We start from the raw sequence: 23,693 nt of genomic DNA, 5'->3' as shown, positions 1-23,693 counted from the left end.
GCATTCACTTGGGTAGTTTAAGGGAAAGCAACTATCCTGCTGGTACAAATCAGACCCCTTGTTGATAAAGGCAATAATTAAAGAATAATGTTAATTAGCCGCTTTTATTTGAAGAAAAGTACAGTAGTTGGAGCTCGTCCAGGCTGTTGAGGTGGGAGTCGCTCTTTCTGGAAGAAGGGGAGGCTGCTAGTGGGAATGGGGAGGCTGGGGGCCCACAGGGAGAGAGAGCGATTGCAGAGGCTGGGCCAGGGGGCAGAACAGGGCCCATTAAGGAGGATGTTGGCCCAGCCCACCTGAAGCCGAGGTATCCATGCTGGAACCACCCTGGCCACCCTGAGGCCTTCAAGGGAGTAGCTTGGCAATTGAAGAGAGACGGCACTGCCGGTATCTTGGGCACTGTCACCATCAGCCCCACTTCCATCACGGCAGGCTCTGGCCAACACAGATCTCCCTATTCGGCTACTTCCTGTCACACCCACTCTCCTCACTTGGCCATCTCTGTCACACCCGCTCCCCACTTGGCCACTTCCTGTCACACCCACTTCCCTTGCACAACCTTCTCTCTCTCCTCGTGGTCTGTCACACTCAGCCCTGAATCCACCCCCCACGACCCTTACTGTAGCAGATTGTTCCCAAAGATGGTCACCACAATATCTCTCCTGCTCTTCCTGCACTGTGACCTTGACACTCCTCCCATGGACTGCTGGGGCCTACAGCCCCTCTCTTTGAACCACAGTGGCCTTTTGTAACCACCTCAACCAACAGAGGAGATGGAAATGACACCAACAACCTCCGAGGCTAGATCGTGCAAATGCCTTCACTTCACCTTGCTCTCTTCAGGACACTCGCCCTTGGACTCCAGCCACCATGCTGTCAGGAGGCCCAAAGTAATCCTCACCGAAAGACCACGTGGAGATGGCACATGCTAGTGTCCTGGCTGGGAGCTGAGGTCCCAGCAGGCAGCCTGCATCAACCACTAGATGGGTGACTTGTTAAGTTACCCTAAACTCTGAATCTTCCCAGAGAAAGCCCCAGATATCACAGAGCAGAAACAAGCTGATTCGGCTGGGCTCCATCCTGATTCCTGACTCACAGAATAAATCATTGTTTTACCTAGCAACTTTTGGGGTGCTTTGTTACACAGCAGTAAATGTGGGATACATTAATACAAACAGTCACACGTTTTAAGAATTGTCCTTATTCCCAACATCTCCCTTTCCTCACAGACCCATCAAAGAGGCCCAGTATGAGAAACAGCTCGATAGTCTGACCACCAGTGACAAGAACTTCTCCCAAAGAAAGCCATCTAGCCTCTACCTAATGCCTCTTTAGTCAGCAGCTCTCAACAGCCCCTGAGTGCCACGAGCGCCTGCTATGTGCCCAGCAGGAAGGACTCAGCAAACCACAGGGTCCAGTGTGGAGGGAAGAGAACACAGGAAGCCCCACGGTGTGGAGGACAAAACTGAGACCTCTGCACAACTGAGTGCTCTGCCTAGGACCTGTGGCTGGTTCATGGCAGAGCCAGGCTCTGATCCTCTGGACTCCAGTGAAGTGGTCTGATTCTTATTAGCAAGGTGCTTAATTAGGGCAGCTCATCGATGCAATCCAGAGAAACAAATTACTCTCTGACCCAAGCCCACTCACCTGCTGGTGTCTGGGCCAGCTCCAACCCACTAAAGGGGCCAGCCTGGGCAGGATACAAGGGAACAGGCACTTATGGGGCACCTGGGCTGGCGGAGCCAGCTCTGAGGACTCAGGGGCTGGGACCTGAGGGAGCTGCCTTCCCTGGAGCGTCCCACCTGGGCAGCCAAGTAGGAAGCAGGAACTGGACCTGGGTTTCTCTCCTCCCAGCTCTGGGGAGGCAGGCCGCCTCAGAAGGCCTCACCTACCACGAGATGCCAAGATGCTCTGCTCTGCCCAGAGAGTAATTTTTCCAGAGATGAATTTCATAAAGTAGGCCATGGGCCAAGGGACCAACCCCCTTGCTTGCACAGGCTGAGGCGAATACCCTCCGAGGGATGGTGCTGGTTCAAAGAGGCTCCCAGGCTTCTGGCCCAAGGGGCCCAGCATCCAGCTACCCCGAGATGTGAAGGGCAGAAAATAGGCCTGGATCCTCCCAGAGTCCCTACATGGTCACCAGCTCTGACCTTGGCTCCTGGGACCCTGACATCCCAGCTGCTTGTGGGCACCCACTCACCAGGTACCCTGGCCCACCTCTGCCAGCCAGCACTGTCCACTGTGAGCAAAATATCATCACTTAAGACCTTTACAAGGTAACTGTGTATACGGCAGCCCCTTCCCAACCATACAGTCTCTGCTTTGGGTATTCACAGAAATAACAAGAGGCAGGAGAACACAGGAACACTGGAGGAGCTCTGGAATCAGACTGCCTGACTCTGCTGAGTGACCTTGGGCCAGTCACTTGAGCTCTTTGTGCCTCAGCTTCCTCCTCTGCAAAATGGGGATATTAATGGTACCTATAATCATAGAGCAGTTATGGGAATTAAATCATCTAAATGATGGTATTTAGGAAGCATTTAGAGTTGTATCTGGCACAAAGCCACCTTTGATAAGCATTTGTTAAATTAAAAAAAAAAAAAAAAAAAAGCTTCGGAGCTCCTCTCATCCCTGAATGGGCATGTAAATTCTGCCATTTTCAGGAATGGCTACACTGAGGCCAGAGAAGGCAGAATAATCTCCTATCAGGCACAAAGTCACCACAGCTGGTCCCGAGAGTGAGGCTGCTAACTCACACAGCTATGGGGGTGCTGCAATGGAGCATCAAGAGCACAACCAGGCTCAGTGACGGTTGTGCAAAAGGGGAAATCAACTGTCCATTCCCACCGCCATTATCCATCTCAGCTGGCCGCTGCCCTGTCTGAAATGCAGGCCCAGGGATACTAGATCTTCTGCTAAAGAGAAGCCAGGAAAACTGAGCTTTAAAAATGTGGCCTCTGATCAGGACACCAGCCATTTGGCATTCACGAAGCGACACGCACGTCACTGAAGCTGCGATGTAGAGTAATGAGCTCACCACCTGATAGGAGAAAGCAATAAGGAAGCAGGGAATCACCTGGTGGCCTGGAAAGGAGCCCAGACCAGGAGCAAGAAGAGGAGACAGAGGATGGTACCCAAGCCAGCAGAGAGTCAAGGAGGGAGGTCAGCAAAGAATGAGGGGAATAGTGTTCCAGGTAAAGGAAACAGCAAATGCAAAAGCTAGAAAGAATGAGGAGTATGACGGTTTGGGGATAGGGAGGATAGAGGAGTTTGGGGAGCAAGAGAGAGCACTAAGGCTGGAGACTATGCAAGCAGCTGGCAGATTTTTAGAAGCCAGAAACTCCTGGGGCAAAATCTCATCTCTACTGAGGAAATGTATGTCTATAGGAAGCCTCTACACTTCTCTGGGCACCTGTGGGTTAGCATATTGCTCTCTCTGGAGCAGGTGTGCAGTCCTTGGTGGCCACAGAGAAGCTATTTGGAAAGCATCCCTTTGAAGGAAGAGAGTTCCATAGTATTTACCTAATGCCACAGCCTGAAATTCTCTCTCCCACTACTAAGGTAAAAAGTGACAGAGTTCCCATTGTGGCTCAGCGGAAATGAACCCGACCAGTATCCACGAGGATATGAATTCAATCCCTGACCCTGCTCAGTGGGGTAAGGATCCGACACTGCCATGAGCTGTGGTGTAGGTCGCAGACACGGCTCAGATCCAGCATTGTTGTTGTGGCTGTGGTGTAGGCTGGCAGCTCCTCCAATTCGACCCCTAGCCTGGGAACTTCCATATGCCGCAGGAGCAGTCCTAAAAAGACAAAAAAAGAAAAAAAAAAAGAAGTGACAGGGAGTAAGCATGACAGCAGGTGACAGAATAACATTTATGCTAGAGACTCTCACACGAGTGAAGTAAGCCAAAGAGAAAGACAAATACCATATGATATCACTTATATCTGGAATCTAATATATGACACAAATCAACCTTCCCACAGAAAAGAAAATCATGGACTTGGAGAATACACTTGTGGTTGCCAAGGGGGAGGAGGAGGGAGTGGGACAGATTCGGAGCTTGGGGTTAATAGATGCAAACTATTGCTTTTGGAATGGATTAGCAATGAGATCCTGCTGTGTAGTGCAGGGAACTATATCTAGTCACTTATGATGGAGCGTGATAATGGGAGAAAAAAGAATGTATACGTGTATGTGTAACTGGGTCACCATGCTGTACAGTAGAAAAAAAAATTGTATTGGGGAAATAGCAATAAAAAAAAAATTTAAAAAGAAAGAGAATGGAGAAAGACAGTATTTGAAAAGCTGAAGATTAAATTTTCCAGTATTATTGAAAGACATAAAAAAAAAAAATAACATTTATGGAATGCTTGGTACATGCCAGGCTCCAAGCCGAGACCTACACATGGATTATCTCATTTCCTCCACACTACAATCCTATGAGGTGACTAATATTGCTAACCCATTTCACAGATGAGGGACTAAGGCATGAAAAGAGGCAGTCCCTGGCTATACCACACAGTCCCTGTCTGGCAGGAACCCCACTCTGCCCCTGCGCCAAGCTACCAACCTGTGGTTTTCCCCTCTAAAGGATCAAGTTAGAGCTGGGAGAGACACAGTAGGTGCAGTGGCCAATATTGAGAAGAAGTGCCTGCCAGCTGGCCCTGGATTACCCCAAGTTACCTCCACTGCAGCAAGATCAATACTTGAGGGGCTGTGCTTAGCTTTGGGGAAATCATTAAATGCTACACCAAACCAGTCAAAAAATAATTGCATGGCAAGGAGACAATGAAAGGAGCTGCTGCTTAGGAGCATAAGTACACAAAAAATGTACACACACGCACACTAAAGTACATACATACACAATGACACATGCTGACAAACACGAGTGCAGGCAGAGTCACCCACGCATGGATGCAGAGACACATGAACATGTTCAAAGACACTCAGAAGGACACAAAGACACACTCAGACACACACATGCAGAAACATGCTAATATATACACCCAAGGACACACGCATAAATGTGCAAAGATCCACAATCATACTAAAAAACACAAACACAAAAGATGCTGTTGTACACACATAAATATGTAAATACACAACATTCACATCCACCCTGTTTGTTCACTTGACTGAAATTTCTTTTTTTTTTTTTTTTGGTCTTTTTAGGGCTGTTCCCGCAGCAGAGGCTAGGGGTCAAATCGGAGCTTTAGCTGCCAGTCATCACTACAACCACAGCAACGCGGGATCCGAGCCAAGTTTGTGACCTACACCACAGCTCACAGCAAGGCCAGATCCATAACCCACTAAGCAAGGCCAGGGATTGAACCTGCATTCTCATGGATACTAGTCAGATTCATTTCCACTGAGCCAAATTGGGAACTCGACTGAAACTTTCTGAGGGCCTACTATTTGCTCAGCCCTCCACTGCTAGATTCTGGAACAAGCTGCTCTGTGCCTTCATGGAGCCTAGAGCTCAAAGAAGGCAGTTACTTCAATAAAAGAAAAAAGAAAAATAAAAGTAAGATTTTAAAAAGAAGGTAAGATATAAAATAAAAAGAAGGAGGGAGCAGTCAACCAGTAGCAGAGCTACGTGTGATACTCACCATGGTAAGTACAGTAGAGATGGGACCCATCATCTCAAGGGGGAGTGGGGAAGCTACCCTGAGGAAGTGACACTGAACAAGCTCCCCAGGGTCAGGGAGGAATTGACAAGGGGACTATGACCGAAGGGTACCCAAAGGAGAGGAGGCAGGTGATGCACAAGGTGGGTGTGGTGCAGAGGAAAATGAAGACGGACGTGTAAGTCCGGAACGTGGATGTAAGGGGAGTGGGGATCAAGGTCAAAAACAGAAGACATACTAGAATTAAGCTGGGATAGTGCTGAAGCTGATTCTGGTAAGTTAAGATGCATACAGTTAACCCTAGAGCAAACACTAAAATCCCTCAAAAATACAGTTAAAAAATCAGTAATGAAATTAAAGTGCTACCTTAGAAAATATTCACATAATGCTAAAGAAGGCAGAAAAGGAGACATAGAGGAACAAAAAAAGACATGAGACATGAGAAAACAAAAGACATGAGAAAGACATGAGAAAGACAAAAGACCTGAGAAAGACATGAGAAAACAAAAAGCAAGCTAAGTAACTAAGTTCCCTCGTGGCACAGCTGGTTAAGGATCAGCAGCTGTGGCGCAGGCTGCAACTACCAACTATGGCATGGGTTCAATCCCTGGCCCGGGAACTTCTACTCTCAGGCTCAGGCAAATAAATAAACAAACAAATAAATAAATAAAAAGCAAGATGGTAGATGTAAATCCAACTATATTGATAATAATATTAGATATGAGTGGATTAAACAATCCCATCAAAAGGCAGATTTTCAGACTAGATTAAAAAAAAAAGATTCAACCATATGCTAACTCAGGAGACATGCTTTAAATTCAAAACACAAACAGATTGAAAATAAAAGGACAGAAAAAGACATATCATGCAAATAGCAACCATAGGAAAGAAAGCAGGAGTGGCTATACAGGTATCAGATAAAACAGACTTTAAATCAAACAAAAATATTAATAAAGAAGGATATTTTATAATGATAAAAAGGTCAATGCACCAGGAAGGCATAACAATTAAAAACATATGCAACTAATAAAAGAGCACCAAAACACATGAAGCAAAACTGACAGAAATGAAGAAATAGATAATTCAACAATAGAGACTTCAGTAACCCACTTTCAACAGTAGACAGAACAACTAGAAGATCAAGAAGAAAGCTGAAGACTTGCAAAACTATAAATCAAGTATAGCAGGCAGGGGCCAGCTGTGCTGAGCCCAGGTCATGCTGGGGCCATTGCCCCAAAGGCAATGGGGAGCCATTGTAAATGGTTCTTAATAGGTTTTTAATAATCTCACTAGCTTCTACATGTCAAAATGAGTGGGAGAGGCCAGAGTCAGTACAGGGAAGCAAACTGAGAGACCAAAATCCAGGGAGAAGTGACAGGGCATGATGGGTTGCTGAGTGGCTAAGTAGATGAATGCACAGATGAATGAATGGATAACTGGATGAATAGATGGATGGATGGATGGATGGAAGGAAGGAAGGAAGGAAGGAGAAAGAAGGAAGGAAAGAAGGCAAGAAGGAAGGAGGGAAGTCAGGAAGGAAGGAAGGAAGGAGTGAAGGGAGGAAGATGAATGGGTGGATAGATGGATGAAGTCATAGGAACAGAAAGAAGACAGCTGGATAAGTTGCTGAGTAGGTAGCAAATGGATAAATGGACAGACTTATGAATGAACAAATGAAAGAATATTAGATGGATGGGAGACAGGTGAACACCCAATCCCTGCCAGACTTCTAGTGTATGGATGTTCTAAGACTGGACAAAAAAACTAAAGGGGGAGAAATGTCCTATTTATTGTGTACTCCAGCCCACATTCTCGATAATCCCCCAGGGAGATATTCAAACCTTCTTTTACCCCCAAACATCTCCATATATGAAGTCCAGGACATGGCTGGACAGAGCACCTTCATGCGGTCTGTGCTCTCATATCCACGCCATCTTCATCACCACATCTTGTCATGGTCCTTACTACTAAGCAGCAATTGGTAACAAGCCAGTGTGTATAACTCAAGCCCTGACCTTGCGCCAACTCTGTTTCTGAAGAGGGGGATATAACATCCGTTGTACCTACCACGAGAGGCCTCCAAAACACCAGCTTCCACTTGCACAGAGGAAGCAGCCACCCCTTTCCTAAGGAAGCACAGCTGCCACCTTGTTGGAAGGCATCAGGCATGTCCCCATGACAACCTTCTCTCACCCACCACCCACTCCCACCCTGAATCACACAGCCCTCAAAATACTTGGATACCCAAAGGCTTCCCACCAAGACCCTCTCTGGGCAGAGATAACACAGCAGATTGTCATAGAAGCTCTCTTTTACCTATTTTCCAAACATTCCCTCCCTTCCTTCAATGTTCCCTATCAAGCTGAACCCAGTGGGAACCAAACATACTCTGAATCCTGTTTCTCCACTGCTTCAAATCCTCAATGTCAGAGTTCCCACTGCGGCACAGGGGGTTAATGATCCAGCATGGCCACAACTGTGGTGCAGGTCACAGCTGCAAGCCAGATTCAATCCCTGGCCCTGGGAACTTCCTTAAACCAAGGGTATGGCCAAAAAAGGAGAAAAAAAAAAAAAAATCCTCAATGTCCTCCTGATTCCCTGAGAACAGAATCCAACTGAATCAACCCCCTACAACGGTCTACAAGGGCCTACCTCCCTCTCAGACCTCATTCTGTCCCATCCCCTCCTTCCTTGCCCACCTTGTCCCAGCCATACTGGCCTTTCTTCAGTTCCTAGATGTGCCAAGTGGATCCCCACCCCAGGGCCTTTGCACACACTTTTCCTGTAGCTAGAAAGTCTCTTCCACCTGAACTCCGCCTGACTGGCTCCTCATTATTCAGGTCTCAGCCTAAATGGCACCTACTCAGTATGTAACCACCCTGATAAAACAGGTTCATTCATCTTGATTTCAGCAGTTGATCGTCTCTTTCCTCCATTCTTTCTGTCTCTATAATTATACGATTTTTTTTTCCTTTTTTTTGTTTTTTGGTTTTTGGTTTTTGGTTTTTTTTAGGGCCACACCTGCAGCATAAGGAAGTTCTCAGGCTAGGGGCTGAATCGGAGCTACAGCTGCCAGTCTACACCACAGCCACAGCAACGCCACGTCCAAGCCAAATCTGCGACCTACGCCACAGCTCACAGCAACACCGGATCCTCAACCCACTGAGCAAGGCCAGGGATTGAACCCGCATCCTCATGGACCCCAGTCAGGCTCGTTAACCATTGAGACACAAAGGGAACTCCCCCCAACTAATTTGTTCAGCCTACCTCTATACTTAGCACCTGGCACTGCGATGGACCAGTGGTACACACTAGATAAATATCTACTATTTGCCGAATACACGTCAGGTTCACAGCAAAGACTGGCCAGACTAGATTGAAGTCCTTTGTGAGCCTGGACACCCCCAACCTTGTGGCCTCAGTTCCTCATCTACAAAATGGGGTAACACTAGTACCTACAGCAAAAGGTTGCTTGGAGGGTGAAATGAGGGAATGGGGTACTGACAAGTCAGGGAGTAGACTCCCAGCCTCACACTGTGGGGAGGACAGAAGGAGATATCTGAATCCCAGGTGCCACCCCAGAACCAGCCTTTGCTTCCTGAAACTAGGGCAGTAAGTTAAATTCCATCATGAAAGGAAAGAGCTTATGGAGCCAATATGAAATGCAGAGCGCGGCTGATACAGCCATGGTAAGAGGGGCTGGGTTTAGCTGTTAAAGAAAAAAAAAAATCTAAAAAACTTTTTTAATAAAGCCTACAAGTCTATTCCCTTCTTTCTTTATCAACGACACGATTTATTGACCAGGGAGGCCATATCGACTAAATAAATCTTGATAATGACCAAGGAAGCAATCAATACCTGCTTATTATCAGCCCGGGCAGAGAATTTCATTTTGTGGAACGCAGGCTCAACAACAGGGCGCACCTCACCGCTCTGGACTCCAGTGGGTGGGCCAGGGATGGATGGCCGGGTGGCACTCATTTTCCAGAACAAGAGAGTAGAATCTTTCTTGCATTATTAATAACTTCCCACCTGCCACCCCATCCCATGCCTCTCAGGCTTGTGGGTCTGGATTCATTTCCATGAGTTGACAATGATGAGGTGTTTTAAGAGGTTTAAAAGTAAATAAATAAAGGGGAAAATATAAGCATATTGACTGTTGGGGGGGGGGCCTTGATAAGGTGGGAGGGGGGATCGGCTCTGAAAGAGGTACCTCGGGCCTCTAGTGGGTCAAAAGCAGAGACATGAGTGGCCAACGGACCTGAGTCCTGGGTTCAAGTTCAGGCTCTGCTGCTTGCTGACAATGTGGCCTTGGATTTAACCTTCTATGCTTCAGTCTGCTCAAATGTAAAATGGGATAGATGTAGGTTTCTCATCCTAGGGCTGCTGCAAAAAAATGAACAAGATAATATCTGTAAGGGGCTCTAGACACTGTCTCGCATGCCATAAAGGTTCAGCAGCTACCTGTTAAGGAATTACCAGGCCTTCCTGACACTCCAAAGACTGCAACAGCCAGGCCTGGCCTTGCTAAGGCATGCCAAGTGGCACTGGGAGAGGCCTGACCTCCCATCCAGTGCTTCTCTGCAAGGATCTGGTCCGCCTGGCCACTGACTGGTGAGGCCTAGGGGGTGAATAACAAACAGCAATGGCAATGACAGTGAATAATAAAATAACAGCTGCTCTTGTTTCCTGGGATTGACCATGTTCCAGGCCCTATGCTAAGGGCTTTCCATGCTTCACCTCATCAAACTCCCACAATGTCCTTATGAGGTAGAGGCTGTATTTAATTCCTATTTTACAGACTAGGAGACTGAGACTTAGAAAAGGCCAATGAATCATCCAAGGCCTCCCAGGTAGGAAGCAGTAAGGCCAGGGTCCAAAGTGAAGTCTGATGACCTGAAGCCCATATGCTCAATCATTTCAGGTGCTGCTTCCAAGATAACTGAAATGACCACCATCAACACCATCACTACCAGCATCACCATTGTTATTACTGTTACTGTTATGGTTATTAACAAAGATAATGATGAAAACAGTCACCACTTTGGAAAGGCTTACAGGGGGCCCAGCCCCAGGCTGTCTGTATTGGTTTGTTGCCCCTCATTTCTCATACCCTTGAAGAAAAGTACTTCTATCTCCAAAGGATTATAAAAGAGAAGTTTATATATATATATATATATATATATATATATATATATATATATATATGTTTATATATATATGTTTATATATATATATGTTTACATATATATATGTTTATATATATATATGTTTATATATATATATATTTTTTTTTTTAAAGAGAGAAGCTTTATGAGGGCAGAGACTTGGTCTGTTTTGTTCACTGCTGCACCAATAGCTCACACTGCACCTGACACATAGCAGGTGCTGAATAATGTTCATTAAGTGAATGAATGAATAACCTGTCCCAACAACCCAGGAAACTCCATCATAGACAGAAAAACTGAGGCCTGGCCAGGGAACCTCTGCCCCAGAAAGAAAGGGGAGACTTTAACCCTGGCCTCCTGCCTGATGATAAACTAGGAGGCCCAGGGGATGCTGAGGAGGAAATCCTCTCAACTCTAGGGTCACTGTCCAGAGACTCTGCTCCCTTTCTGGGCTGATCAGGTGGGCCCATGAACCAGGCTTTGGGAGAAGAATGTCATCTGGGGCCAAAAATGTTGACTGGTTGTCTTGTGTCCCCCATAACAGCTGTCTCACAGGCAGCAGGGACCTGCTTTGAGTTGTCTGTGACTGAAAGCCACCAAACCACCACTAATGGTCCACAGCCTGCCAGCAATTAATTAATGGATTTATTAATTAGGATGGGTACCGCCTCCCAGGCTAGAATTGGGGTCACCAGTTTCTAAAGCGAGACTCACAGAGCTAAAGATAAATGCTTGTTCGCTGCAGGTCTGAGGCCCATGTCCAATTCCCAATCACAGAGTGAGCAACTTTCAAGAGCCAGTGATGGGTGAAGCAGCTGGGGGTCTGGGAGGAGCTGGGTCCTCCAGGACCACCCCGCAAGGTGGAGTCAAAGCAGCTGCCACCACCTCATCCTTCCAGTGGTATTCATCCACTCCATCATCCAAATGTTTAAGAACTTACTATGTCCTTGCCCTCCACAGGTAGGAATGCAGATGGCAAACTAGTGAACAAATAAATACGCATTATCGCATTAGGTAAAGCAGATGGGGGTAGAGATGGAGGGAGGCTATTTTGGAAAGAGAGCTTAGGGAAGACCTCTTTGAAGAAGTGATATTTAAGTAGCAGACTGAATGGACTGAGGCAGAACTAAGCAGATATCTGAGAAAGCATTTCCCGGATAGCAGGAACAGCAAGTGCAAAGGCCCTGAGGTTGGATATGTTTGGTATGTTCAAGGAACAGTGAGGAGGCCAAAGTGCTTGAATAAAGAGGGGAAGAGAGCAAGAGATAATGGACGGATGCCAAAGGGAAGAGCGGACCGAAATATGAAGTGGGCCAAGTAAGAATAGACAACCAGGAAGAGGCAATGCCAAGAGTGACACTCCCCAGGCTCCCAACAAGACACAGCAGGTACTTCAACTGAGCACTTCCTATGCGCTGGGTGCCTTAGGTAAATGTTCAAACCTCATTTCATCTTTCCTGTAGGAGAATGTGGTCCTCAGAGAAGCAGACACAAAGGCAGGATTATAAGACAAAGAGATTTATCAGGATCAATGCCTGTGCCTGCAGGGGGGATGGGGAAGAGGGAGGGAGGAAGGAAGGAAGGGAGGAAGGGAGGGAGGGAGGAAGAAGGCTGCTTTGTGGAAACATCCTAGGCTGCATAGGAGTTTGGAGCCCGCAAAAGAGTCCTGTGTGTCCCAGAAAACAGGTCTGCTTTTAGTTCCTGTTACACTCAGTCCCTGGCTATGGCAGCTGAGGGGTGATCTCCAAGAGCAGTATCCATGCCACCTGCCAATCACACTCCCTGTAGTCAAATCTACAAGACGCATTCTCATGGCCACCACTGGGAGGTACTATTATTATATCCATCTTATAACTGCAAAAACCAAGTCTCAGAAAGGGGAAATACCTTGCCAAAGGACACACAGCTAGGAAGAAGCAGAACTGGAATTTGAATCCTGACTGCCCCTGTGCATGATCATGAGGTAAACAGGAGATAGGGTGGGGGGAAGCATTTTGCAACAGAGCAAGAGTTGGGTTGAATATCTCATTAAAAAATAAAAGTGAGGAGTGCCCATTGTGGCGCAGTAGAAACGAATCCAACTAGTATCCATAAGGATGTGGGTTCGATACCTGGCCTTGCTCAGTGGGTTAAGGATCCGGCGTTGCCGTGAGCTATGGTGTAGGTCGCAGATGCAGCTGGGATTCCATGTTGCTGTGGCTGTGGTGTAGGCCAGCAGCTATAGCTCTGATTTCGACCCCTAGCCTGGGAACTTCCATGTGCCACAGGTATGGCCCTAAAAAACAAAAAAGCAAAAAGTGAAACCCAATGATGGTGGACAGTTCACAAATTATCCATTGAGAGAGATTCACTCCAAGCCACATATGTGCTAAATACTCTTATTTTATGCCCCATCCTTACTCCCAAATGACAGGTGGCAAAAGTAAGGATGAAGGTATGTCCAACAACCTCACTGTCTTCCTTCAGTTCCTCGCATGCACTATTTTTCCACCCACCTCAGGATCTTAGCATATGCTATTCCCTCTGCTCAGATGCTATTCCCTCTGCTTAGATGCTTTTCCCTGACTTTGACCTTGACATCTCAGTTGAAAGGTCACTTCTTCCAGGAAAGCTCCCCAAAGGCTCCCCCAAGACTCAGACCCAGGCAGTTCTTTTGCCACATGCTGTCTCAAAATCAAATCCCAGTGTGTGACTACATACTTCTCTGTCCGATGAGATATGACTCCTCCTCCCCCATTTGTCTGTGGGCTCAGTGAGAGCTGGCACTTTGTCTTCCTGTTCACCATGCTATCTCCAGTATATAATTATTACTTATAGTGTTTATGCTAGTTACCTATTATTATTTCTATAATTATCAGTTACAATTATTACTTATTCTGTGAGTGATAAACATACATTTCTGGGGTGAAGAACAATAGCAGTTATTATTATTATTATGTAGCATATCTATGTGCTGAGCAGCGATCTCATGCTTCACAGGCATTAACTCAATCCACAACCCTTAAAAAGGTATTGCCAGTCTTCCCATTTTACACAAGAGAAAACTGAGGTTCAGAGAGGTTAAGTGACTTGCCCAAGGTCACACAGCTGGTAAGTGGCAGAGCTGGGACTAGAATCTAGCTCCCTGACTTCAGAGTCCCCACTAAATGTCTTGGGGAATGGGAAACCACAAGGCTTGATTCTCCAGCCCACACCACACCCTCAGATTCCTGAACCCACGAGCACTCGTAATGGACAGGCACCCTGAGTAGGTGCCCCCAGCAGAGTAGCCTCTGAGTGACCGCCTCACTCAGGGCAATCTGCCCCTCATCCCAGCTGCCCTGGTGACCTCTGTGGTCTCCCCATCTGCAGCACCCACAAGCCAAACAGCTGACGGACCAGTCAATCGACCATAATGGTTCCTGGGGAGCCATTTACCATGTCCAGTTTGAGCAACGGTGGCTCAGAGAGTCTTAAGCACTGCTTGGCTCTGGGTGTTTTGGGCAGAAGACCAGCTCAGACCAAAGAGGCCGAAGGATTGATTTTTTTCTCTCTTTCTTTCTTTTTAATGACAAATGTGTTACCTTGGAACTGCTGCTTCATTTGACCGAACTGAAGGATGGCAAGGGCAGCCACTAGCCCGCTTTGGGGGTAACTGAGCTACTCACTGTGGAGACTCAGAGACAGCAGCTCACAGCCCTCCTGATCATGCATCTTCATGAAGCTGATCAAGGGCCTTGCATTTTTTCCCCGAGATTCAGCCTCTTCTGACACTAGGCACTTGGAGAAAGGCAGCCAGAGGCTTTGACAGCTACCTTCTTCATGACCAACCTCATGACCCCCACTGTTGGCCTTACCCACTACAGAGCTTCAAGCCACTGTTCCCTCTGCCTGGCATGCCCTGGCCAGGTCTCCACTCCCTGCCCAGTGTGGCCAGAGCTCTTGGTTTGTATGGGACACTGGACAACTGACTTTCTTAGGTATCATCTCCTGTGTTTTTTTGGTTTTTCTTTTTTGCTTTTTAGGGCCACATCTGTGGCACATGGAGGTTCCCAGGCTAGGGGTAGAATCACAGCTGCAGCTACCGGCCTACACCACAGCCACAGCAACAGCTGCAGCTGCCACAGCCACACAGGATCCGAGCCACACCTGGGACCTACACCACAGCTCAAGGCAATGGTGGATCCTTGACCCACTGAGAGAGGCCAGGTTTGGAATCCACAACCTCATGGATCCTAGTTGAGTTCGTTAACCACTGAGCCACAAAGGGAACTCCTGCTATGTTTTAAATGCTGACAACTCATGCAAAAGTGTTTGTTTTTAGAGTTTTTTTGGGTTTTTTGTTTTTTTGGCTACACCCAAAGCATGAGGAAGTGCCCGAGCTAGGGACTGGACCCAAGCCACAGCATTGACAATGTGCAATCCTTAACCACTAGGCCACCAGGGAACTTCCTACTAAAGTGTTTGTAAATATTGCACTAATCTAGACAGACACATCCATGGGCCAGCCATAGCTGCCAGTCTGCAACCTTTGTGGTCATAGGTCCCAAATATAAGACATCGGATACAGGAGTTCCCATTGTAGCTCAGCAGAAACAAATCTGACCAGCATCCAGGAGGACGCAGGTTTGATCCCTGGCCTCACTGAGTGGGTTAAGGATCTTGTGTTGCTATGAGCTGTGGTGTAGGTCACAGATGCGGCTCGGATCTGATGTTGCTGTGGCTGTGGTGTAGGCTGGCAAGTGCAGCTCCAATTAGACCCCTAGCCTGGGAACCTCCATGTGCCGTGGGTGCAGCCCTAAAAAGACACACACACACACACACACACACACACACAAAGACATCAGATACAATATTAGTAACATATTAATATAATAAGCCCCCAATGGAGTAAAAGAGAATAGAAAAAGTGCACAACAATCTCTAAAGCAAGCTTGCAAGGCCAGCAAGTTCCAGGATCCACTGCTTATTTGGTCCTCTCACCCTCCTCTCACTCTAAAAATATCAACAACAATAAGAAGTGAGGCACCTGCAGAACAGTAACCGTGTGCCTAGCACTGTGCTAAGCACTTTCACATTCAAAGCGCTTTAATCTTTAAGAACAACCTAAAAGGTGGAAACTTAGTCCCAATTAGATACAAAAAAATAAGGCTCAGAGAGCTTAAGTGACCCATTCAAAAATCACACAGCCAGTAGGTGACAGAGCCAGGATTGGCTCCTCATACTTCCCTCTTGAGGGAAAGAATACAGAATAAGTTTCTGGAATGAACTTTGATCTACCTTAATACTCTCAATTGAAAAATAATAAACTTCAGTCATGCCACAGCCATCACATAGATCAGTAGACCAAGCTCAGCAAACTACCCCTAAGGCCAGACACAGCCCTCCCCCTGTTTTTGTAAAGTTTTATTGCAATATAACCATTCCCATTCATTCTTATTATCTATGGCGATCTGCATGACACAGAGGCAGAATACAGTGCTTGCAACAGAGACCGTGTGGCCCATTAAGCCTGAAGCATACTGTTATCTGATTCTTTACAGAAAAGTTTGCCAGTTCTGATGGGCAGACCTAGATGGTTTCCTAGAGTGTCTGGAGATGCCACACCCCAAGAAGATGATGAGCTCAAACCTTCAGAGATGTGGAAGCGCATTAACGGGGGAAAGGGGGAGTGAAAGCTTCTTCAGCCTTCTTTAGGGTGAGTGTTCTTGATATTTTTGGCTGAGACCAAGGGAAAAAGAGGAACCAGTCACGGGAGGATCTGGAGAAAAGGAGTCACAGGTAGAAGGAAACTGTAAGTGCAAAGTCCCTGAGGTAGGAATGTGCTTGAAGTGTTTGAGGGACAAAAAGAGGGCCACTGTGAGTGGAGCAGAGTAAGGAGGAGGAGAGAGGCTGGAGAGGAAGCTGGAGAGATAACAGGGGCAGGGATGGGGTGGGGGAGGTGGCCAACCATGTGGAGACTTACAATCAGGAAAAAGGACTCTGGATTTTAAACTAAGTATGATAGAAATAAATTGTTCATATCCTACCAAATACTACCAACCATTTTTGTGAAGGGATCTGGAGGCTGAGAAGCCAAGAACTCCATCCGAGACATAATTTCTTGTCTCAAAAATGTGCTTAATAGATCACTAGCTCCCCATCACCAACATTACGGCCCCCCAGGTCATTGGAAGACAATATGTTTAACTGGCACACAAAGTATGTCAGCATCCGTCCCCTTTACAGCAACCCAGTATAGCAGACCAGATGGGCACAGCCAGCCTGTGTGATGGATTAAGAAACAGGAGTCTTGGAATGTTGTGTGATTTACCCAAGAGTGCTAGAGGCTGCATCCTCTAGCTGCTCTTGGCACCCCTCCCCCCCGCCCACTACCCCCACCTTCCCTGACACCTTCAATATAAGATTCCGTCATTAATAAAGACACCACCCAGACAGAAAAATCAAACAGAAGACTGAACCCTGAATTCCAAAGCCAGGAACAAAGGCAGGCCACCACCTCAGTCCCCTTCTCACACTCAACCTCTGCCAGGCTCAGCCTCTAAATTATATAACCAGAAGCCACCAGAAAGTCAGCCCTTTCAGAAAGCAGAGAGAAAACCACAATTTCTGGGAAGCCACATCCACCATCATCCAAGACCAAATTTAGCACCAAGTGAGGTGCTCACGTTTGAAATCCCATCTGCTAGAAGAAAGGTTACCACGACAGAATGTCAGGTTCGAAGATAGAATCTTCTTTTTAACAGAAGAGGTTTAAAAAAAAGAAGAAGAAGAAGAAGAAAGAAAGAAAAACGAAGGAAAAAGGAAAAAGTATCATCACCATGAGAAAAGTCGCTTCCTCTGGTCAAAATCGCACCATACTCAACTGAAATAACCCACTGAGACACTTATTTGCTTCTTTAGGCTTGTCCGTGGTTTCCCAATTTTCTGCAGTGAATTCAAGTATTAATAAAAGAAACTTTGAGACCTCCAACTGCAAAAGCAGTCAGGGATGAGACTTTGCTCATTTTTCTTCCAGCACTCAAAAGAGAGAGCCCATCTTTGGGAAGCAATTTCTGTTGAGTTGAGAATCCAGAATTTTGGGATGCCCAGAAAAGACTGCTGGGTTCTTTAAATAAATTCTCAACACCTGTTTCTAGCTCCTTCTGCAAAAAAAGGCCCACAGGGTGTGGCTTCCGATGAATTGGAGAGGCAGATGGAATGGGAGCACATACTGGTTGGACTCAGGAGGGTCCGGGGGCTGGCTAAGTGTTTGGCCATATTCACAGAGCTGCTGCTGGAAATCTCCCCTCATCCCCTCTGGCCCCCAACTCTCCCTCTCCTCCCCCTCCAACCTCCCACAGCCTTTGTCTAATGTCCACTTGTCTCAGGGGCCTGGACCACGCAGAGCCTGGTCTGCTCATACTCCCCACCCAAGCAGCGATTCCATTACAGCGAAGTTTCCAAAGTTAGGATTCCGCCAACAAGGCTGATAGCTTATTTACTGCTGTCATCTAAAGAAAGAGGAATTTTGACACATTGTTAAATGATAGCACATTTAGATAAGTCAAGCTGTCAGAGGCTCTAATGGATGTCTAAACTCTCCGTGGCTGATATGTAAAATTTATGCACTTCAGAATATCATAAGGTTATAATATTTTAACCACACTGACGCTCTTTTCTAAACTTTAAACAGGGAAAAACATTCCATCAAGTCCCACCTCCCATGCGCCAAGAAACTGAACCTTCCCGGAAGTTTCTCCAAACTCCTTACAAAATGTCCAGATTCTCTCACTTGACCCACAGGTCTTCTCCCTAAATGCTCACACCTCAAGCAGAATTTGCCTTTCCTCCAAAACGCATGGGATCCCTCCAGCCAACCGCTTTCCTCCCAAGAAACACAGACATGCATTTGGACTGGGTGCCAATGCTTGTTAGCTTGATTAACCGTCTTTGAAGGGAAAAAAAAAAAAAAAAAGATATCACGGGAGACTGGACCCAGAGCATCGTAAAAAAAGTGGCAAAGTAAAGCAGGAAAAGAAAATCATAAAGGTATGAATCCGGTTACAACGATTATACACAGAAAAGCCATAAAAAAATACTGCATTAGTAATGTTCACCATAAAGCAATCTTATAACCAAATGAAATATGCCCAACATTAACTTTGGGATAGAATTTTATTTCTTCTCGTTTCCTAGACTGCTAGCAGCAGAGTGGGGGAAAAAAAGCAGCAAAGAAAGAGGAAAGTAGTTTCATGTGTCCTGGGGTAGGGTACCACATGTCACAGCATCTTTACCATCATCAGCCCACAAGTCATTGAGACTGTTGATGACTTCCAGCCTAGGAAACAGCCCTGCTGTGTCCGGAGACAGCACTGGAAGGAATAATAACCAAACTGCTTCCATATTTGAAAAATATATACTTCCAGAGGGCTGTGCTCGTGGCTAGTACAAGGTCACCTTTCTTACCAGGATCAGGATGGCGTCAGCAGCATGGTCTGACCTGGGGACACAGGCCACCTTCACTGCCTCGGCCACTTTAATGCTCAGCAATGAGGCTGCGTAAAACCACTAAACCTGAACAACCAACAACTGAAGCCACACACTTCCTCACACTCACAAGCAGCTGGGCTGCGTGGCTAGTGGGCCCAAAGCTCTTGCTTGGCCTGCGCAGGGCCTGGGGTGGGGGCCCACCTTTCCTACCCAGATCCTGGAACCAGCCAGCTGAAGTTTTCCTTTCTGGCTATCTCCCTTGTAAGACGAAGAGTGGGAAGGGGAAAAAAATGAAAATAAAAGCGTGGCACAGGAGTCATTAGCATTATGCACAAGAGATGATCCTAAGCAAAAGTGCTTAGGCTCATAATCCCTTTCCAACAAAAATGCCATCAGTGAGAATTCATACAGGAAGGGGGTGGGGGGCAGGTCTGCTGGGCAGGGGAACAACTGAACATTTCGGGATGAGGTGGGGACCATGACAGATGTGAGGGGCCTCAATATTTGCACATAGCCACAGCTGCCACATTTACCTCTCTGCTCTCTAGAAGTGTGCGGCTTTTCAAACTCCCAAAGGGACACCCCCCCACACTTAATATCCATGTAAATGAGCTTATCCCTTTCCCCAGAGCCTTCTCCTTTTGTGCCAGACACACCAGGCATTGTCTTAATGAACACCCCCCCACATACACCCTATGTATACACTCTTTGTGGGGAGAGGTCTTGGCCCTGTTTCCCCACCACCTGAACAAGGCTTTCCACCCCCCGCCTTTCATCCTTTCCAGTTCAAATTTGCTCTTTCACCTCAGCATCTTCTAAAAACCTAACAAAGGGTTCCCAGATCAATGGAAGTCCAACTGGAATCAAGATTTGGGTGACCTCAACAGCTCCACAAAAAACCTCTGAGCCCGAGAAGGAAGAGTGAGGGTCAACACCCCCTCTGCCTCAGCTCAGAAATCAGTCCCCTGGGAGCCGCACCCACCCCTCAGCACCCAGCCCCAGCTCTCACTCCACCTCCTGGTTGCAGCCTAGCTCTCTGGATTGAAAGCGAGTTATCTAATGAAAATTGTGTTAACTGACATTCCGGCCAACCAGGAGCAAATACCAGCGCTGTAAATCTCGCCGCGGAAATTTTCTCCAGCCCAGAATAACAATAGGACCCTGCAAAGGGCTTTGGCCAGCCCTTCTGGTTCCTCTCCTCTCGTCTGCCACGTTCTTGTCATTCCTTATGTTACAGAACATCAATCATAAATAAAGACGCTGTCCCCCAGCCATGCCCGGGTCTCATTTACAAACATTAGCAGGGAATACGATTACCATTGGCCTTCGTGCCAAGCCCAATGTGGCTGCCCAACTCTCTCTCTCTCCCATATTCTCTGTCTCTCTCTCTCCTTCCCTCTCCCCCATCCCCCACTCTTCCAGAAAGGCCACTTTAGCATCATTTAAACCAGCTAGCACAGCTCACAGCCCTGTCCGCCTCAGCTGGCCACCAAACTGTAGCCCCAACTCGAGTGAGTACCTGGAATTGCAAGGCACTCGCAGTTATTAACTGCATGCCTGAGTGCCCCGATTTTCTCTCCAGCTCAATGGCTTTGAGGGAGGGGGCCTGCAGGCTAGCTAGGGCTTAGGAAGGAGGCCGGCTGGGTAGCCTCCAGGAGGAAGGGGGGGGGGTACTGGAACCACTTATCAGAAGAAACTTAAGATTTTCAGGCGGATTTTTTAAAAAGTGGGTCCCTTTTTATCTCCAGACTGATGCTCTTGCTTCTTCTGAGAATGTCAAGGCCAAAGCGGGATGCTTTAATTCCCCAGTTATGAGCACCACTTCCCTGCCCCTTGTTCCTACCTCCTCTTGAGACCCAGAGATTCTTGGGTTTGGGGGACTTGGCAGGAGCATCCTAGGGCACCAGGGAAAGGACAGAGGCTAGAGCTGTGCCTTCCGCGGGCGTTCTCTGAAATTCCACTCCCCGGCCCGACCTCCGGAAATACTCCTCAAATCTGGAGGATACACAGACTCTCAGAAAAAGATGGAACGGGGATAAAGTGCTGGAGTTTGGGAGAGAGTCGCCTTAGAGAGGGAAAGGAAAAGAGAAAGAAAGAAGAGACAGATTGGAGAAAGGTGCAAAGAGAGGAGTGAAGCAAAGGAAAAGCAGGAGGCAGAAGACAGAGAGGGGATCTCTCATTTAAAAGTTCCCGTGGGCCCGAGAGCTCGGAGTCACCTGCTCTGCGCTGCTCCCAGCTCTCCACAGCCCTCGAGGCAGGAGCGCAAACTTGCGCGCTCCCCGGGCCCATCTCCACTGTCTGTCCCTATCTAGACTTGGAAAGAGGTTGGAAGGGGGGATAAGACAAGAAGCAAAGACGAACCCCAAGAACTCGGCCTGAGGAGCGATCTGTCGACGCAGGCGGCCAGTCCGGCGGTGGTGGCTGCTGCTGCTGAGGCGGCAGCGGCGGCAACAGCGGCCCCCGGGTGGCGGTGCGTCCGGGCTGCGCAGCCAGGCGGGTGGCGGCGGCGGCGGAGGTGCAGGCGGGCAGCGGGGCGCGGAGCCGCCTCCTCGCCAACCCCGGATGCCTCCTCCTCTTTCCTCCTCCTCCTCCCTGCCCGCCAGCTCCCTCCCTCCCTCGCCCGAGCCCCAGCCGGGCACAGACAGGCACGCGGCGCGCTCCGCGGCCTCCCCGGACGCCGCGAAGTTGGGAGGCGCGCAAAGTGCGGCGCGAGGGGGGTTGCCGGGGGTCCCGCCGGCAGCCCCCAGCCCAGGACCGCAGACCCTGCCTTCCCCGTGCCTCACTCGGCCACTCGCCCGCCGGCTCGCTCCCCGGGCCGTGGGCTCACTAGCGCTTCTCCATGGTCGCGGCAGCTAATCGATGATTGAACCGAACAAAGAGCAGCGGCGAGATCAATTCCTAATACCTATCGATGGGCAGCGGGCAGCCGAGCCCCGGCGAGCCCCAGCAGCCGCCGCCCGCCGCCCCGGGGCGCCAGCCCGCCTTCCCTGGGACCTCCCCAGTGCGCCCAGGGCGCGCCCGAGGGCTCCCCACGGCCGCGCGGCCGGCGCTGCCCGCACTAACCTGGAGTCGCCGTAGATCAAATCGCTTCCAATATTGAAACATCGATCCCACATTGGCGGCCATCTTGGGGGCTATTCGAGACGCACACACACAAGAGTTTGGCTTTTCTCAATGGCTGCACTCAATATCCGGGCTGGACTCCCCCCAGCCCCGGGGCCGCCGCCGCCGGCCGCCCGGGTCCTGAGCGCCACCGCCCGGGCCCCTCGGGCACCCCGGCCTCCTGACACCCGCTGCCCCCGGCGCCGCCGCGCCGCCGCCGCCGCCGCCGCCGCCGCCGCCGGGCCCGGGAGCCGTGCGCCCCCCCCGACCCCCGGAGGGCGCGGGAGGAGCGCGCGGGGCGGGGAGCTCGGCGCCCGCCCGGGGGAGGCGGCCGGGGATGGGGGTGGAAGGGGGGGGGCAGCCTCTCCGAGAGGCGCTGGCGCCGCGGATGCCCTGCCTGCAGCCGGCTCCCGGTCCCGCGGAGCGCTCGCTGCATCTCCCCCCCCACAAGTCCGGGGTCGGTGTGCCGCGCGATTGCACTTGACTTTGGCTTTTTGCAAACTTATCAATACTGACGTAACGTGCTGATCAATGCAAAGGGAAGTTTGGGGGGGGGGGGCTGCGGGAGGCCGGCGCGCGTGGCGCCTACCCCCACCTCGCACCTGTCTAACCCCCACCCCCGGCACTGCATACTTAAAAAAAAAAAAAGTTAATAGTTTGCAATGCATTTTTTTTTCTTTTGCAATAGGAGCACACACAACACGTGCCTCGGGCTGCAGCCGCTTCTCCGTCAGCTAAGCTTCGCATCGGAAGGTAGCAGCCAGCAGCCAGAGCTGCGTAGACTCGTTGGCCGGCGGGCATATGAGAGCCGGCCAGCAGGCAGGTGGTAGCCGCCCGGGGGCGCCACTGAGTTGTGGGAAATGTCACCATTGCCAGGCGCAGTTTCCAAGCCATCATATTGTTATAATTGTTATGGGGGGGGGGGCGGTGTCTTGGCCATAGCCCTGGGTTCTTTCCGGGAGTCCTTTGCAATAGGGATTCCTGTTATTATTTTCGGGATTACATGGGCTCCTCACAACTTTAGAATGTGAGGCCCTTTTACTGTTAGGATTATTGGAGAGGGTGCATAACCAAACCTCTGGAGTGCCCCCGCCACACACACACACACACACACCCCCGACCCCACTGCGGGTTGGCTTTTATTATTATGATGTGTTGATACAGCCCCTGCCAAAGGGACTCTGGATCATTAACAACTACAGGGGTTTCTGCTATTGTTACCATCATTATGCCTGGGTCCTTAGCCTGGCTAGGGACCCCGGGTCCTTTGCAGTATGGGCATCCTTTACTATGATTGTCTTTGGGGAGAGAGTCTTTAACCAAGCTGGAGGGAAATTACCGTCTT

At 48.8% G+C, this 23,693-nt stretch overlaps 1 protein-coding gene across 3 annotated transcripts in view; it reads right to left on the bottom strand.

The window, feature by feature from the left end:
* Nucleotides 1-22,501, bottom strand: part of CUX2 (cut like homeobox 2) — a 275,020-nt gene extending 252,519 nt beyond the window's left edge. For all 3 annotated transcript variants that reach the window (XM_047760177.1, XM_047760179.1, XM_047760178.1), the window contains exon 1: nt 22,310-22,501. In XM_047760177.1, the coding sequence (XP_047616133.1) occupies nt 22,310-22,372 (63 nt within the window). In that variant the 5' untranslated portion in view covers nt 22,373-22,501. The remainder of the gene's footprint in view (nt 1-22,309) is intronic.
* Between the last annotated feature and the right edge of the window lie 1,192 nt (nt 22,502-23,693).

The sequence above is a fragment of the Phacochoerus africanus genome, chromosome 15 (assembly GCF_016906955.1).
Source record: "Phacochoerus africanus isolate WHEZ1 chromosome 15, ROS_Pafr_v1, whole genome shotgun sequence".
NCBI lineage: Eukaryota > Metazoa > Chordata > Mammalia > Artiodactyla > Suidae > Phacochoerus > Phacochoerus africanus.
This window is presented reverse-complemented; position numbering and strand designations above follow the sequence as displayed.